General features: G+C 40.6%; 1 protein-coding gene across 3 annotated transcripts in view; it reads right to left on the reverse strand.

Moving 5' to 3' along the window:
- Cltc (clathrin heavy chain) overlaps positions 1-14966 on the reverse strand; it is a 55580-nt gene extending 40614 nt beyond the window's left edge. For 2 of the 3 annotated variants that reach the window (XR_015630942.1, XM_087573831.1), the window contains exon 1: positions 14684-14966. Coding sequence is in view for 2 of the 3 variants with exons in the window: in XM_087573831.1 (XP_087429957.1) it covers positions 14684-14725 (42 nt within the window). In the remaining variant the exon portion in view is untranslated. 3 annotated transcript variants of the gene reach the window in all.
- Positions 14967-17154: the final 2188 nt, after the last annotated feature.

Here is a 17154-nt window from a genome sequence, read left to right on the forward strand (position 1 = left end):
AACGACTCAGTTGTTAAGAGCACTGTCTGCTCTTCCAGAGATCATGAGTTCAATTCCCAGCAACCACATGGTGGCTCAACCACCTATGATGGTATCTGATGCCCTCTTCTGACATACAGGTGTACACACAGGCCATTCATATACATAAATAAATAATCGAACTTACAGTAGAGGTAGAAAGCACTATTTAAGAATTTTAATAGCCAGGTGTGGTAGCACATACCTTTAATCAAAGCAGAAGCAGATCTGAGTCTGAAGCTAGCCTAATCTACAGAGAGAAAGTTCTAGGACAGCTAGGCTTACACAGAGAAAGGTCTCTAAGAACCTTAAAAGAAAGAAAGAAAGAAAGAAAGAAAGAAAGAAAGAAAGAAAGAAAGAAAGAAAGAGAGAGGGGGGGGGAAGGAAGGAAGGAAGGAAGGAAGGAAGGAAGGAAGGAAGGGAGAAAGGGAGAAAGGGAGAAAGGGAGAAAGGGAGAAAGGGAGGGAAGGAGGGAGGGAATTTTTGCTCTGTACAATAGCAGATGCTACAGTATTTGCTCAATAAACAGTAGCTCTACAGATGGTAAATCTTTGAAAACCAAAAAGTGTGTGAGTACAGAAGTCACCCATTACTAGAAAGAGCTCTACTAGAGTAGGTCACTAATTCTCTGGGTAATTAAATCCTTCAAAAAAAGAGTCTGCCTGAAGGGCTGGCTCTACTAGTCAGAGCAGTCCCATCCTTTCCTCTCCCTACATGCTGTAACTGAGAATAAGCCCTGGTCCCCCAACTATGCACTCCCTTCACTGGAGTGGCTGAGCAACATCAGCTGTATCTTTATGGAATTCTTTCACTACACATGGGCCAGGATCTGAGTAAGGTCCAGAATGAGACTAAGACTCTTACTTTCACTTCCCTTTAATTCCTCAAATACTACAGGTATAACCAGTAATAAAATGTAGTTATAACTCAGACACAGTACCCAGGGCAAAAAGCCAAGCAACTATCTAACCATTAATATACACACAGCACTAAAGTAAAACATTGACCAGCTTTACAAACTCAAGATGTGCTGCAATGCCAGACAAATGCACAGGCATAAAACAGGTAACTTATAACCAATGTGGTTATAGCAAAATACATTAATTGATTTTACTCTTAAAAAAAATATGAAGATTTGATTTTAAAAAATTGAGTTGTTTGCAATCTACATAATTCTACACTATATTCCTTTCTTACTATACAGACCCTACCAAGATAATTAGGCATTTGAATCTTTTGTTTTCTTATCAAGAATGTACTAAGCCCTATTCAAGATATTCCATGTGAAACAGACATATACTTTATTTAAAACTGAAAAAAAATTAGGGCTATCTGTGGTGGGGCACGCATCCCAAAACTTGGGACCTAGAGGCAAGCAGACCTCTGAGTTCCAGGCCAGCTTGAACAAGTCAAAATCTCAGGAAAAGAACAGAAGAGAATGGAAAAGGAAAAGTGAAAGAGGAACAGAATGAAGAGGGAAGAATGCAGAAAAAACTGTGTAGTCTGGTTGAGAATGACATTGCCAAGGGAGGGTGGTTTGGCATAGAATATTCAGAAATTAGTCAGGATGATAAGGAGTTTAGTCTAGTCTCATGGAGAATAAGTAAGGGCATTTTTGTAAGAAAAGGAGAAATCCATTATAAACTGAAGAATGAATCACATAACTAAATATTGTTACTAAGGGTAAAGGTGAAAGGACTTGAAAATACTCAAAGTAGCTGGGTTTGGTAGCTTCCACCAGTAATCCTCCTTACTTAGGAGCTAAGGCAGGGGAGCCTAAGTATAAGGCCAACCTAGGCTATATATCAGACTCTTAACTCAGGAAGAAAAAAAGAGACAAAGGGCCAAGAACAAGAGAGCAAGAATCAGAATGTGTGTACGTGCATGTAGCAAGCGAACTAAATTGAAACTAAAGTAATTAAATATGTTTAAAAACATACTTAAACGATGACCATTTGTACAACTAAACAGGAGGCTGCGCTTTCCTAGAAAGTCTCCCCTAAATGTTAGCAAAGGACAGGACCTCGAGGATCCTATTAGTTAACAGAAAGGTGACTTGCCTCCACCTCTGAAAAGTTCTTTTCCCTTTCTGGTATTACTTGAGGCAAATGCTAAGGTTACTCACTAATTCTGCTCCCATTTTCCTGTAATATAGGCAAACAGAAAAATAGCCTAACAATAGTGAACAGGGCCAGCCGCCATTAACTCTACTTCTGGCTTAGATGCACCAGCAGAGTTAAGAACACATAAAAGGGGCTGGAGAGATGGCTCAGCGGTTAAGAGCCCCGACTACTCTTCCAGAGGTCCTGAGTTCAATTCCCAGCAACCATATGGTGGCTCACAACCATCTGTAATGAGATCTGATGCCCTCCTCTGGTGTGTCTGAAGACAGTGACAGTGTTCCCACATACATAAAATAAATAAATAATTCTTTAAAAAAAAAAAAACACATAAAAGGTTCCTATACTAGATAATTATGTTTAATAATATTTGTATAGACCAAATCTTTAAAAACGTAGCAATACTTTTAAAGTTTTTATCTTCAAAACAGCCAGAAAATATTAAATCAACCATAAAAGTGTGATGGTATATGATCTATGCCAGAGAAAGTGATGAATTCTGAAGGCCTAAGTCTACAACTTACATCAAATTTTTCCGAAGACACACAGCAATATCCTAACTACAGCCAACTTTCAGTAGCCGTGACAAAATATTGCTGTTAAGGCTAAAGATATCCTATTCTGAGATATGCTTGTCTGGTTGTTAGTTTTTGTTCTCAACCTGACATAATTTCAGTCACCTGAAAAAAGGAATCTCTAGGAGGAATTGTCTAAAGCAGGTAGGCTTGTGGGGGGAAATTATCTAAATTGCTAATTGACCCTGTGGGTGGCACCATTCCCTAAGCCTGGCACCCTGAACTGCTTTGAGAAGAGCAGACTCAAGTACACAGTCCTTTCTCTGTGCCTGTGGGTGGGATGTGAGCAACAGAAACAAAACTTAGGAAAGTTTGGAAATGTCAATAATAAAGTTGTTTTTTAACTTCAAAGAGCTTTTATTTAACTGTCCTCAAAAGCTATAGCGAAAATGAATTTGGATTCACATGCATATAATAAACATTCAATTATCCAGTTATAAACAATCTGCAAACCTTTTCCTTACATATGACCCAGGAGTGGTGGCACACACTTTTTATTCCAATGCTTGGGAGACAGGAGCAGGCAGATCTCTGTGAGCTCAAGGATAGCCTAGTCTACAGAACAAGTTCCAACACAGCCAGGGATACACAGAGCAATTAGACAAAAAAACCAAAAAGACAAAAAAAATTAGACAAAAAAAAAATTAGACAAAAAAATCAAAAAGAAAAAAAAAACCTTTGCTTTATGATCTCTTGGTTTCAATTTAGATCAAACTGGAGATGGAAGGCACTCTAGTCTAAGATTCTGTAGCAGTACAATATAGTATTTCAACTTTTCCACAGTAAATTTCAAATTTTGATTATAAAGTTCAAGTAGCATCTAAAATTAATTGCTTTTCTGGATTCCTCATAAAGAGGAATGTCTGGATGTAGCCCTAGTTCTTCCACTAAAGTGCATCTGTGTATTGTTCCCTCCTCTCAAACATTTGGAATGACAGTACCTATTCTCAGAGCTGTGAGGATTTAATGTGAAACACTTCAAACAACGCCTGGCACCATCAGGTCTTCATAGACACTATCAGTAACTAACTACACACAGAACTGGGCTCGCTCAGCTCACGTCAACTGTCTTTCACTACATCTCATTATCTGCTTCACTCAGCTGTCCACAGGTCATGGGTGTGAATTTCATTTCACTACACTGATAACAGTAGGCTCTCAGAAACTTACTCAAGAAAGTAATTCTCTCTCCCCCTCATTTGTTTTTTAAGGCAACCTTGCCATGTAGGCCTCGGAGCCCTACAACACACTATGTACTCCAGGTTAGCCTTGAACAGACAGTGAGGAACAGGGATACTTTTTCCTCAGGGTAGACTTCAAGGATGTGCTACCAAATCTTTTTTTCTCTTTCTTTCAGAAAGAAACTATACTTAACACTTTATTTTGCTAATTAAGTTTCAAAGAAAAGAATCTACAAAGCCATGCCATATATTCCTGAGAAGTAACAATTTAACTTTTTACTAGTCTACAGAAGAGCACTGCTAAAAAAGTCTGTCACAGCTGAGGTCCCAACATCTGTCATGAAAGAGGAATCTGGTAAGGCTAATGTCATTCAAGTAGACAATTACAGTAAATTTCACAATTTGATAATAAAGTTCAAGTGGCACCAAAATTAATTGCTGGGTTCTTCCTAAAGAGTCTAAATGCCTGGATGTGGCCCTAGTTTTTTCCACTAAAATTAAGAATAGACCAGTTAATATTTGTGTATTGCTTCACCTTAAACATTTGTTATGATACCACCTACTTACTCTCAGAGTTGTAAGGCTTTAACTGACATAATATAAAATGCTAAAACTGACATGAGGTCGGTTTCAAAAGCTGCTTTCTTCCTAAAACACGGAGGAAAAGGAAATCTGTGATGCAGAAAACTCAGCTACGACTTTCATCAAGACACGAAATAAGTCTGACAGCAACTGCTTTCTATCACTTTAAAGATATCCTGCCCAAGTTAGACAACCCAATCACTACAACCGATTTGATGGCCCCAAACTGAAGGACATTTCGCAAAATTATACATAACTGTACCTTTCCAAAAGTGCCTTGAATACAGCACATTCTAGATTTTAAAAACTCAATCTGTTGTTTGAGTTACCTTTTGATACAGTCAACATCATTGCAGTAACTGGCTAACGCTGGGCAAGACCTGAGATAACCACGTTAAGTTACGACTTTCTAGTAACTATAGCTTAGTTTTGAAAGATGTAACTGTATATTTGTTTTAAGAAACACATATTACAGGGTAATACTGAGAAGTATCACATCTGCCATTCACTGTCAAATAGTTAAGAAGCACACTTAATCCAACAGAACACAAGTCAGATGAAATAAAACAGCAGGCTGGCCAGGAGGAGGTTCATGTTTGTGACTGCAGCCCCCACGAAGCTAAGGCAGGAGGATCACAAGCTTTCAAACTGCTTAAGTTTCCAATGCCCGCCCTCCCCACAAAAGCTAACATTTGATGACCATGGATAAAACCTGGACTTGGAAATTCTGTTCTAAATCAAAATTCATGCAAAAATGTTTTTAAAACTTTAGACAATCTAAAAGCAACACAAGATGTGGCTGAGATCGAGATTTAAACAAACCAAAATACCAGGTGCTGACAGACATTTGGACTCTTTTGTAGATATTCAGTCGTTAAGTATTAATAGTTATAAAAATATAATTATAAAATATTCTTACTTTCTAAAGATAAATGCTCAAGCATTTAGAGGTAAATACCATAGAAAATTGAAACCCTGTAAAATGTTTAAGCAAAATTTCAAAAGTAAACAGGGCAAAGTACTATCCACATCTGTCTAACTGGGCTGCTGGGCTTCGATGGAGCTCAGCTGGTGAAGCGCCTGCCCATCAGAGCTGGGACGGTCAGACCACATGCAGCTGCAGTGCAATAAGTTATGAGGCACCCAACATGGAGCCTCATAAATCAGATGCAAGCCTTCGGCAAGCGCAGTGCATACTCTCTCTCTACCATTTCCTAAGTAAGCTTTGCCTGAACAATTGTTTTTGTTCTTTTCCTGAAAAGAACAGGTAAATCTTGATAAGTCAAGGAACCAGGAAGTAAGTCAACATCAGAATATGTAGTGACCAAACCGTGAGAACATTGTTAAAGGACTGCATGAACCATAAACACTCCCAGTCTGGTAGTACACACGCAGAACAAAATACTAGCACACAACTAAATAAAACCACACTACTGGCTCGTAGTAAGACAATTCTCCCACTAATCCAAAGCCTCGATCTCTGCCATCACTTGCAACTGTATTTGTGCTTACTAAATAATAGGTTTGTTCTGCCTCATGCACCCAGCAGTTATGACATCGGATGAGCCAGGAAGAAATGAATCACAAATCCTCTTCTCCATAAGCACACCAAGGAGGTACATCCCACTAACTGCCTAGGAAACTGGAGCGCAGCTCTTTAGCAGCTACATCAGCTGAAAACTGAAATACATTAAAGCTCGTGTTTCTGACAGCATTACTTAAGACTTACACGCGTTTCACAATTAGTGCTTGGCACCACACTTTTCAGATCCTTCTTGTTTCATCTGAACAGTGACAGTGTCAGCACGTATGTATGAGCTACCGCATTTCAGACAAAGCCATTTTCTCAGTGCTCTATGTACACTTCCGTTAATCCCTGCAGCATGGAAGAACTTACTAAATAGGAGCCGCCAATTTAAAAGGTCAACAGATTTATATACGTGTAGGTCTTCCATAGGCATGCGCTTCAGGACTTAGTTACCTTCTAACCTAGCCTAAGTATTTCATTCAGCCTAATTTCTTCTAAACTCCAAACACCCTCCCTCTTTCACTGGTACTGACACACTGGAAGATGCTGAGCTGTCACTTCGCTGAGACCTTCCTGAAAACTAGAAAGAAGAATGCCAAAAACCGCAGAGGCTGTAGTTTTCAGGAAATAAAGAAAAATGCTGAGATTGCAGCAATCCTTGGTCTGTTTCATCAACAGGATGCCCGCCATTGTTTCTGTTGGCTCCACAAATTTCAAACAACAAATAAACATTTTTAACCTTTGCTGATCCCACACTGTTCTGCTAGGCAGTAGTGGTGCAACCTTCAGACCTAGCACTCAGGAAGCAGAAGCAGGTGACTCTCTGTGAGTCTGATGTTCAAGGCCAGCCTACCGAGAGTTCCAGGACAGCTAAGACGATATAGAGAAATCCTGTTTGAAAAAACTAAAACAAAGTAAAATAAAATAAAAACACAGGGGGTTGGGGATTTAGCTCAGTGGTAGAGCGCTTGCCTAGGAAGCGCAAGGCCCTGGGTTCGGTCCCCAGCTCCGGAAAAAAAGAACCAAAAAAAAAAAAAAAAAAAAAAAAAAAAACACAGGTTAGTTCCTACGACAGGAGAGTCTCTGAAGGAGTCGCTGTTGGGAGGACTTCTGTCTCTCAGCTGTAAACAGAAACTGAGCACAATGCAAGCAATGACCACAGACAGAGACATGGACTTTAAACAGATGGCTAGTCGATCATACCAGTCTTCTACTTATAACCTACTACTTACTGGGAATTAAAAAGAAAAGAAAAAAACAATTCAAGATTTATTCATTCATTTAAAAATCCAATTATCAGAGGAAATATTTGATCAATTTTCACTAAGATCCAGAAAATATAGAAGTTTTATGCCCAAAATCTTGAAGATGGAAATGTCATTCCAAGATTAGGCCCTTTCTTATACAAATGCCATTGTGTAGGCAAAGAACATACCACAGGGAGGAGAGAGGCTTATTTCAAGAGCTCAGGAATGGACAGACCATCAAAAGCAGCGACAGCAAAGACAGGCACAAGGCTCTGGGTTTAGGCTTCAGGACTGCACAAAAACAACAACCAAAACATCACTTACACAGCTGTTAGGTATGAACACAGCTGGTATGAACCAGGGTTTCCTGGTCTGACTACTAAAACCACTTTTCTAGGTCCTAACTCCTCGACATAGACTGTTTAGCTCCTCAGGTCACATTCAGTTCAACTCCAGCAGCCCCACTGCTGCACATACTCATGTGAATTTTCTACTATACGCTGACAGACCTGTTAGGAAATTAGACATAATGCTGTACTACTCATTTTCTGCTTGGATTACTTATTTATAGCATGACCAGCTTACAGTTTACCAGGGCTATAAACTACAAAACCAGAATCATTTTATTTTACAGATTAGTTACTGAAATATTTTCTTGTGAACTTAAGTGCCACAAATTTCAGGTTCTCATGAATGAATGAAATTGCATTCAGCAAGAAGTTTCTGTCTATGTAAAAAAAAAATCACTTAATATTAGCATTCCAGGAAGTTCGAACAAGAATGCAATTATTAATTAGTTTGTCTTCAATTAACACCAACTAAGCACCTACTATTTAGCAACTTGATTGCTTTGTTTTGAGAAAGGATCTCAAATGTAGAGTCCAGGCTGGGCTACAATGTGAGAGAGACTCTTCTGCCTCCATAAGTGTTGGAATTACAAGCATGTGTCCCCAGTAGCCATCTTCAATCCAGTATTTTAAGTACAATTTTTGTATCAAACTTTTACTGTATTAAATTCTAACTTTATCACAATTATTACTGAGGAAATTGAGGGGGAAGCAGCAGATGTTAAGTTTTTAGGAACTTGTATTCAAATTGTAGGTCACCTTTTCCAAAAGGGAAAAAAAATCCATCTCAGTGACATACAACCACTAAACAGGTTGAGAACTGAAGGCCACTGGGAGTGGCAGCACAGTCATTCATTCCCAGCGCTTGGGAGTCTGAAGCAGGCAGATCTTTTTGAGATTAAGGCTAACAGGTCTACACAGCAAGTTTCAGGTAGGACCCTGTCTCAAAAAGAAAAAGAAATATCTTGCTTTTGTTTGGTCAAGGAGAAGAGCTATCTTTATTGCTTTTAGTTTATCATACTAATCTTGTTTCCTTCATATAAGCAAAGTTTGTTTTCAGTATCTAAAAATAACTTTTATTCCATTTATTTTGGTCTCTTTAATTCCTAAATATGTAACCTGTTCTTGGCCAGGCATGGTGATACATGCCTGTAATCCTAGGACTCAAGAGGCTAAGACAAGAAGATGCCAAGTTAGCTCTAGGCTGGGCTATACAGCCAAACCCTGCCTTCCTCTGCCCATTAAAGCAGAAACAAGATGAAACATAATGTATGATTCAATGCAAAACAGACACAAAATTAAGTCCTTAGAGACAGAAAGCAGATTATCAGCTGCCAAGAGAAAAAAATGAGAGGAAGATTGCTTAACAGGTATAACTTTCATCTCAGGCAAGAAAATGTTTGAAAACAAATATACCTACATGATGTCACATTTAAACGCTAAGTCATTCAATTATTGTCATTCAATTATTTATCTGGAAATAAAGTCTTCCTATAAAGTCTTGTCTAACCTCATACTCCTGCCTCAGCCTCCCTAGAGCTGAGAACACCGGTGACTGTAGGGTTTCTGAGAGAGCGCCACAACTGCGGCACAGCATCGGCTAATTTAGGTTTTGTGAATTTTATTTAAAAGAAAAAGGCTTGTAAAGACTAGGGTGTTAGCTGAGAAATAAGAGCTTACACCTAACTGGGGCAAGGCCCTCTGGGTTTTATTGCCAGCAAAAGAGCACATATACACGCTCACATTCACATGCAAAAGCTTTTAGCCCCTTTGAAAGTATAAACTTTAAAAGACTCAGTAGCCTTAATAAATAACTCAGTCACTTGCCTTGCTTTATATTATATATGGGGGAAAGTAAACCTGAGATGGGTTTCCTAAACCATGAACTTCTTACAGGTTTCTTTTCACCTGATTAATCATTCTCAAATAATTAAGGTCCACTCAGAGTTATCTAAGTCTATATGTTTATAAATTCTACAAGCTGAGCACATGTTGTCATTGGTGGTTTCATTTCCGATGAGCCAGCTAATCAGAAATAAATGAAAGCAACTGTTAACCAAATCCTATTTCTCAGCTACTAGGACTCATTTTCAATAGTTTAAGACCATCAAAACACCATCATCTCTAAGACCCCTTGGTGTGCATCACTATAGGGTGCCTCCCTTCCCTACTCCAGAAATAGCATAGGTATAGAAAAATGAGAAACGGGAAACAGTCTGGCAGAACTCCAAGATCTTGGCTTCAATAATGGGCAGACTGTAGTTTTCTCCTTCAACATGCTGTGCATGTGTGCTTCGAGTAGATGAAACGACAACTCTCCGAGGCGGTTGGGAAGAATTAATATTTACATGTACACTTATGGCTAAGTATTATGCCATAAACACAAGCTACACTATAGTCTAACTTCACAGCTGCCAGGAAGTATATACTAAACGAGGAAGTTGAGACAAGCTAAAATCCTGACATAATCAAATAAAACCCAAACTGGCATTTTCCAGAATTGTACACTGCAGTTTAAATTTCATAGTATGATGAAGTGTGGTTTTAATGAGTGTGGTTCCTATTCTTTTCAGAAATAACTGAAAAAGAAAGGCTGCATTATCTAACTTAAAAACAAACAAACAAACAAAAAAAAAACCAACCAACCAAACAACAAAAATTATTTACCTATTAAGTCAGAACAGGAAGTATTAACACTGTGTTAGTATAAATCCAAAACCATGAATATACAGTGAAATACACAACAGTGGCTTCGGAATGGAACACACTCTTGTCATTAAGGAAAAGACAATAGGAAAGTCCCAAAGCTACTACTTTATGAGAGGAATACACATAATCCTGGTCAAAATTAATTTCATCCTAACCTTTCTTGGATATTTTATTGCTGAGAACTTGGAGAAAACCCCTTTTAAAGTATCATCTAAATAATTAAGGCAAAGAGAAAAAACAAATGTCGGCTCATGTAAAAGCTATTATGCCAGACATAATAATTCTAGCTAAGACAGAAGGATGAAGAATTCAAGGGCACTTAGTCTACAAACACAGCAAGACCCTGTCTCCAAAACAAAACCATCCAAAATAAAAGTGCTGGGGCTAGAAAAATGGCTCAGCGGTTAACACTTGCTACTCTTCTAGAGGACCTGGGCTCCTTCCCAGCATCCATATGGTGACTTCCAGTAGTCTACAACTCCAGATCCAGGGGATCCACAGCCCTCTTCTGGCCTTTGTGGGCACTGCATACATTTGGTGCATACACTTACATAAAAACACTCAAACGCATAAAAAAAATTAAAAAGACTAAATGTAGGTATTAAAGAACACCTGAGTATAGAACAAGCAATAGTGATAAATATTTTTAATTTTATTTATTGTATGTGTGCACAATGTGTGTGTGCATGTATATGCATGCCATGCTACATATGTGGAGGTCAAAGGACAGCTCCGCATTCATTTAGTGCAGGAGTTCAAGTGCCTTTGCATAGCAAAGTGCCTTTAGCAGCTGAAGCATCTCACTGACCTGATTGTAATAAATTTTGCAGCTAAAACTATGTAATTATTCACTGAAGAACGTGCCTTGCCAAGCTGAAAATATAAATATTAAAATCTAATCACTATCTGTGTGGTTCCATAAGTTAACTGCAGTAACTTCAGCTTTCTCCTTTCTAAAAGGATGCTAAGTTAAACTACCTAGAGGGATGAACAGAAAACATTTAACAGGTTTTTAGTACATAAAGGTATTATTTAAGTGGCTGTAACAGTCAATAGAGTTTGATTTGGAGGGCAATTAAGTTTTGACAATTATTTCTTTCAGAGCAGAAAAAAAAAATACTTCCCATAATAGAAAAGAAACTCAGAGCCTACATTTGACAGATGTACTCTGCAGTAACACATTCAAATCCAAGCTTTTGGCCATCCCTTCAAGTTAATAGCATTAACTGGAGTTTCTGGGTTGATGGAAAACACCTAGAACTCCTTAAAGTTGAGTAAACTAACCTTTAAGAAAATTCTGAAAAGAAAGCTGTCTCCAGTTCGAAACTATTTCCACGGTAGATCAGCGTCTATTTCCAGGTGTGCACTCTTCCCGTCTACCTAAGCATACATTATGTCCCAGGAAAACACTGCTTTCTCTTCAAAAACCAACCCTGGCAAGAATCCTACTATTCAACTCAACATTATATTGCATGCCTTCACTTATGGATCAAAGCGAGAAGAATAGGGTGGAGAGATTTACAAATAAAAATTAGAAGTATCCAAGTGTTCAACAAAATGTGCCAATAGCAAAATGCTTAATATTCAAGGAATTGAAAATTGCAGGCGGTGGGATTTTGTTGTTTTGTCCTTTGAGACAGGGTTTTGCTGGCTAGCATTGAACTTACTGTGTTCTGCAGCCTAGAATTTGTTCAGAATCTGTAACTCAACAAAAATTCCTTCATCACATAAAATATTAAAATTATGTGATGTAGTTCCAAGCCTTGATGACAGATCTTTATCTAAACACGTACAAAGGGATATGAAAATAAATAGCAATTTTTTATTTGCAACACTCTCATAAAAAGCTTAAAAAAAATGTAGAGTTTGCTGTTAACTTTCACAAGTGAACTCTACACTCTCTAGTTCCTCATTTTCCAGTTCTTCTCCTAAGCGTTTTAAAAGTTGTTTTCTAAGCAGAATGGCAGAGGCTTGGAAATCAAAGACTTAAGATGACAACTGAAACACTCCTTACACTGAAGTGTTAAGAGAGGGATAAAAATCTGAGATCAGGGGGTTGGAGATTTAGCTCAGTGGTAGAGCACTTGCCTAGCAAGCGCAAGGCCCTGGGTTCGGTCCCCAGCTCCGAGGGGGGAAAAATCTGAGATCAGGAGAATACATTATCTTGGAAAAGATGGTGATTTGCCCTTTTGACGAAACTGATCACCATCTACTGGAGTGGAATCCTACCAGCCAAAGCTTAAAGTGTAACATGGTCCTCCAAAGAACAGACAGAGATCTTCAAGAACACTTGTAAAGCTATTTTATAAATATTCAAAATCTCCAAATTTAGGAAAACAGTTTCAAGTATTTGCAGAAATTGTTACTCACATGCCACACCTGCATTAAATTTGTTTTTAATTAGTGACAAGTTTGGATTCCAGTCTGTAGACCATTCAACAATTCTGGTCTCGTGTTTAACAGAAATGAAACACTATTACTCAAATCAACAATGATCATGTGATCAGCAGCTGTCTTTGCTTCTCTTGAATATGGTTTATATACATATTTGCAGAAGGCTATTTCTGATAAACTTCAGTGTGGACAAGGGTTAATTCCAAAGATGGGAGGAGAGAAAACAGCAATCCAATTCATGGCCAAATTAATTAAAGCAAGCAATTAATTAAAGCTAGTTTTTTTTTTCGTTAATGTACACAGGCTGCCTCCCTCTTAGCTCAGCTTGAAGAGGTCAGCACACTGTCCGCTAGCATCCAGAACAGTGCCTTCCTAACTCTTTATTTTCTTAACAGAGGAAACTCAAACAAGCTTGAATTGAGGACAAAATTAACTTCTCTGTCAGGATTGTCACTTGACATTTTTCAGACTTTTGCAAAATAGAGATCTTATTGCCAAAATCAGGTGAATTATTTGAAAACTAGTGATGACTGAAGAAAGTGTATTTAGCTCATTTTATGGGCAAAGGTCTATTATCATTTACATTTAAAGTCCTAAAGTAAAATAATTTTTTAATGTAAGCAACACGGTAAAAGTCTATAAAGAAATATTTAATTATTTTACTTGTAGCTGAATTTTAGTTAACCCTGTTTATTATCAAACATCTTTTACGTGTATCAACGGAGAACAGTAAATCAGATTGCCTTCAATGATAAAGCACTCAATAAGTTACCAATATTTGAACTGGATCGTTACACCTTCCCTCATGAAATTAGCCCTTCAAAAGATGAAGCTGAAAGCAGATTTCTTTATGGGGATATTTGGGGGGAAGTAAATTATTATGAATAAATTATGATGTTAAAGAGTCAGGACAAGAGAACCAGGAAAAGCAGCAGTTCAGAAGAAGCTTAATTCAGCGAAGCCCTCCAATGGTCACCTGCCTAGGCCAACTGCTGGCATGGTGCCAGGTTAGACAATGGTGTATTGACTCCAGGATAAGGTGCAGTGGGGGGAGGGGGGCACCCCAGCCTATTAAAAAGAAGCCAGTTATAGATCAACTTGTCAGGTACTGTCTCAGAGCAGGTATGCATTTACAGCACTCCAGGCTCTGTTGAATTCCACACAGTCCTGTGAGACATACTCCTGCCTTAATCCCACAACTACCTGCTAGATTCCAAAAGACCATAAATAACCTCTAAATAACTCTCCCTACCTACAAGAATCAAAGTGAGTCTTAGAACTACACTAACCCTTGAAGAAACCAAGAAAGGAAAAATATGCGCGTTCCCCTTGGGACCTTGACCCCAGGCACCCTGAGACTGACACCGCCCCTAGCCGCCCCTCTATCTTCTTTCTGTTCCTTCAGTGAGTGTGACCTTCGGTTCTTTACAGATTCAGGGAAGGCAAGACACAAGCCACTGCTACCCTAACCCCAAGGTGCCTTTCTCAGCTGTGAGCTGCAGAGCGAAGATGCAGCTCCTCCCCAACCCACCCGCCACACAATTCCTGGGTGCAGACTCGATGTGGAAATCGGAATAGACCAAGGGAAGGTGACAGCCCTGCATCGCCCGGAGTTAACGAGAATTCTTGCTCTGGGAGAAACGCGCGAGAAGCTCCCCCACCTAGCCCCTACCCAAATGAATGAACTGAGTAAAATGGGAAGGGGGGTCTGGTATGCGCAGTTCTTGCAATCCAGGAAGCAGAAATAAGAGGCCGTCAGACGTAAGGCCTGGCCTCGCCGCCCTTTGCACTCCGATTCGTCATTTCCATCCTAGTCTCATATCGTTTAACCCTTTAAGCTTTTAAGACAGTGTCCTTCCTCCATCAATGCCAAATACCGACACCCCCCCCACTCCCGTTCTCTCGATCCCCTTCGGGCCGGGCCGCTAGCTTCCTTCCCAATACCCTCGAAAAGTCCCTCAGCAGCCCCGACTAACACGCACCTGGAGATGCTCCTGAAAGCGAATTGGCAGAATCTGGGCCATGGCGCTGTCGGGGAGTATGGTCTCCTCCTGTCACTGGGGCTGCAGGGCAGTGCCTGCCCGGGCTCTCCAAGGGAGAGGAGGAGAAGGGGAAGGGAGGGGGAGGTTGGGCTCAGAGGAATACTCTCCGGGGACGTAGGGAACTGGCAGGCAGACGAGAGAGCTTGGGTCGGGGGCGGAGGCTCCAAGGGCCGGGAGAGCCGCAATGGCGGAACCGGGAGCAGCGCAGACTCCGGAAACGGCTGAGCCCTGCGGAAGGATCCCGGGGCAGAACTCCGCCCAGCCTCCTCACCCTGTCCGCCTTATGTAGCCTTCCACGAACCCCGTGCAGCGGACAGGCGTAGGAATTCAGGGACGCAGTGCGCGGATCGCTCTTCGCTGATGCGGCAGCGGGGAAACAGAGGAACCGAGGGACTACTTTTTCTAGACTCATCACTTTCCCCAGGCTCCGGTTTCTCCCTCCTCCCCTCCCCCCCACCTTTTTTTTTTTTTAACATTTTGCCACATCATGCGACTCGGGGCGAACTACGTCATTTCCGTAGGCGCTGTAGGACCCACCCACGCACTTCCAGGTGCACGTGATGCGGATAGGGAAGGGTCGGTTGACGGCTGCCAGAGTGGAGGGCGAGAGTTAGGGACTGGCCGCTGCTCCTGGGGTTGAGGTGGCCGTTGAGCCCCCTGCCGGCGTGGCGACCGGGGCGTGAGGACACCGAGTGCCTGAGGAGAAGGCCGCGGCGTCGGCGCCGCGGTGACTAAGGGAAAACGGCCCCGCCGCAGCGCTCTTTGGGCGGCTGACTGCGGCGCGCCTCCCCCGCCCGGTTTCACGCAGTGGGTGGTTGCTGACACCTCAGGGAGGGGGGATCGTGCTGAGCTGCAAGCCTCCCTGCCCTGACGCACGCCCTTCTGACGCCAGGAGAGCCGGATGGCTCTCGTGTGCCTCAGATAAACCATCTCAAAGGACAGTGAAGGCCATGTGAGAAGTGTCTCCTGCTGGCCCTGGAGAGAGCTTCCGCGGACATTTTGGTGGACTTACACCAGCCTAATGTAGAGATTAGTTTGGCCTTTGAGAGTTGGGAGTGTTCGGCAACCTGAAAATCTTTAAAGGTTTAGATCAAAGGATGGCTGGTGAAAGAAACCTCGAGGGCTTTCTTGGAGCGGAGGGATTGACTGTTGGTCATACACGTTAGTAGGATCATTGCCTGTAGTAGCAAAGTGGGCAGTGTAAGCTCTTCAAAACCGGAGCACCTTGCCTGACTACAGCACTAAGGTATCTGCAGCATTCATTAGCGATTCATAGCCGCTCCAGAGCTCTTGCTAAAGTGTAAGGTGTAATGTTTCACAATAGCACCAATAAGGATGATTTAGAGAATTCAATTCCTCATATTTCATCTTAATTCCCCTGAAAGTTCTTGAGAAAGTTATTTTCAATGCCCCTTTCACCTAAAGAACATAAGACACCACTGGGTATACAATAATTTTGTGTAAGCGGTTTTGCTTACAGAAATCTGCTTAGTCATTTTAGTTGCTTTTAGTGTTTCTCCAAATACTGCCTTTCATACCTGGGCTGAGAGAAACAGGCAAGTGAGAAGGCAGTCAGCCCCCCGTTGTGAAGAAGAGCCTTGCCACCATATTTAGGATGCTTTGTGTTTGTATAATTTCACTTAAACATTTGAATGCTCTCTCCTGCAACGTTTGAAACGATAGTTTTAATATGAGTCTAAAGACTTTAAGTCTTTTTTTAGAAGTGGACAAATTCTAAATTCAAAGGGAGATATTGTTTTACTGCAGAAATGTCAGTAGCTTAATCAAATGGCATTTTCAATCTTAGAATTTGGGGTGTAAGAGCAGATCACCACAGTTTAATTTATTGACAAGTGCCTTATACTTTCGTACACACTCTGCAGTTGTAAGGACATTTCAAATCCCCAGAGCAGTTGATTTTACTTCCTTGGTGTGGAATACCTAACCAAAAAGTGCACTGAGACTGCTTTGTCATCACACATAGAAATTTCAAGAATGAGTTGTTTCCAGAAATCATTAAGAAGAAAAGTAGATGGTGATAACCCAAATCATTTTGCTTATTAATAGGACTGTTGTCTTGCCTGCCAGATTCTCTTCTCAGCCTAAGTATGAAAGACAGTATTGGAGAAAAACACTAAAAGCAACTAAAAAGACTAAGCAGATTTCACTCAGCAAAGGCACCATAAACAGTTAAAGCACTTTTTTTTTTTCCAAGCGAAAAATGGTCTAAATGATAATGCTACCCAATGCATTGTGGTGCTCACGTGTAATCCTTACACTAGAGGCTTCTGAGACAGGAAGATCTAGAATTCAAGAGAGCCCCACCACATAGCAGGACCTTGTTCCCCCAAACTAAAACAGCCTCCAAACTGGCATGCCCCTTAAAGATCAGTAATTTGTTGTAATAAAAG

The sequence above is a fragment of the Rattus norvegicus genome, chromosome 10 (assembly GCF_021556685.1).
Source record: "Rattus norvegicus strain SHRSP/BbbUtx chromosome 10, alternate assembly SHRSP_T2T, whole genome shotgun sequence".
In the NCBI taxonomy this organism is placed as follows: Eukaryota; Metazoa; Chordata; class Mammalia; order Rodentia; family Muridae; genus Rattus; species Rattus norvegicus.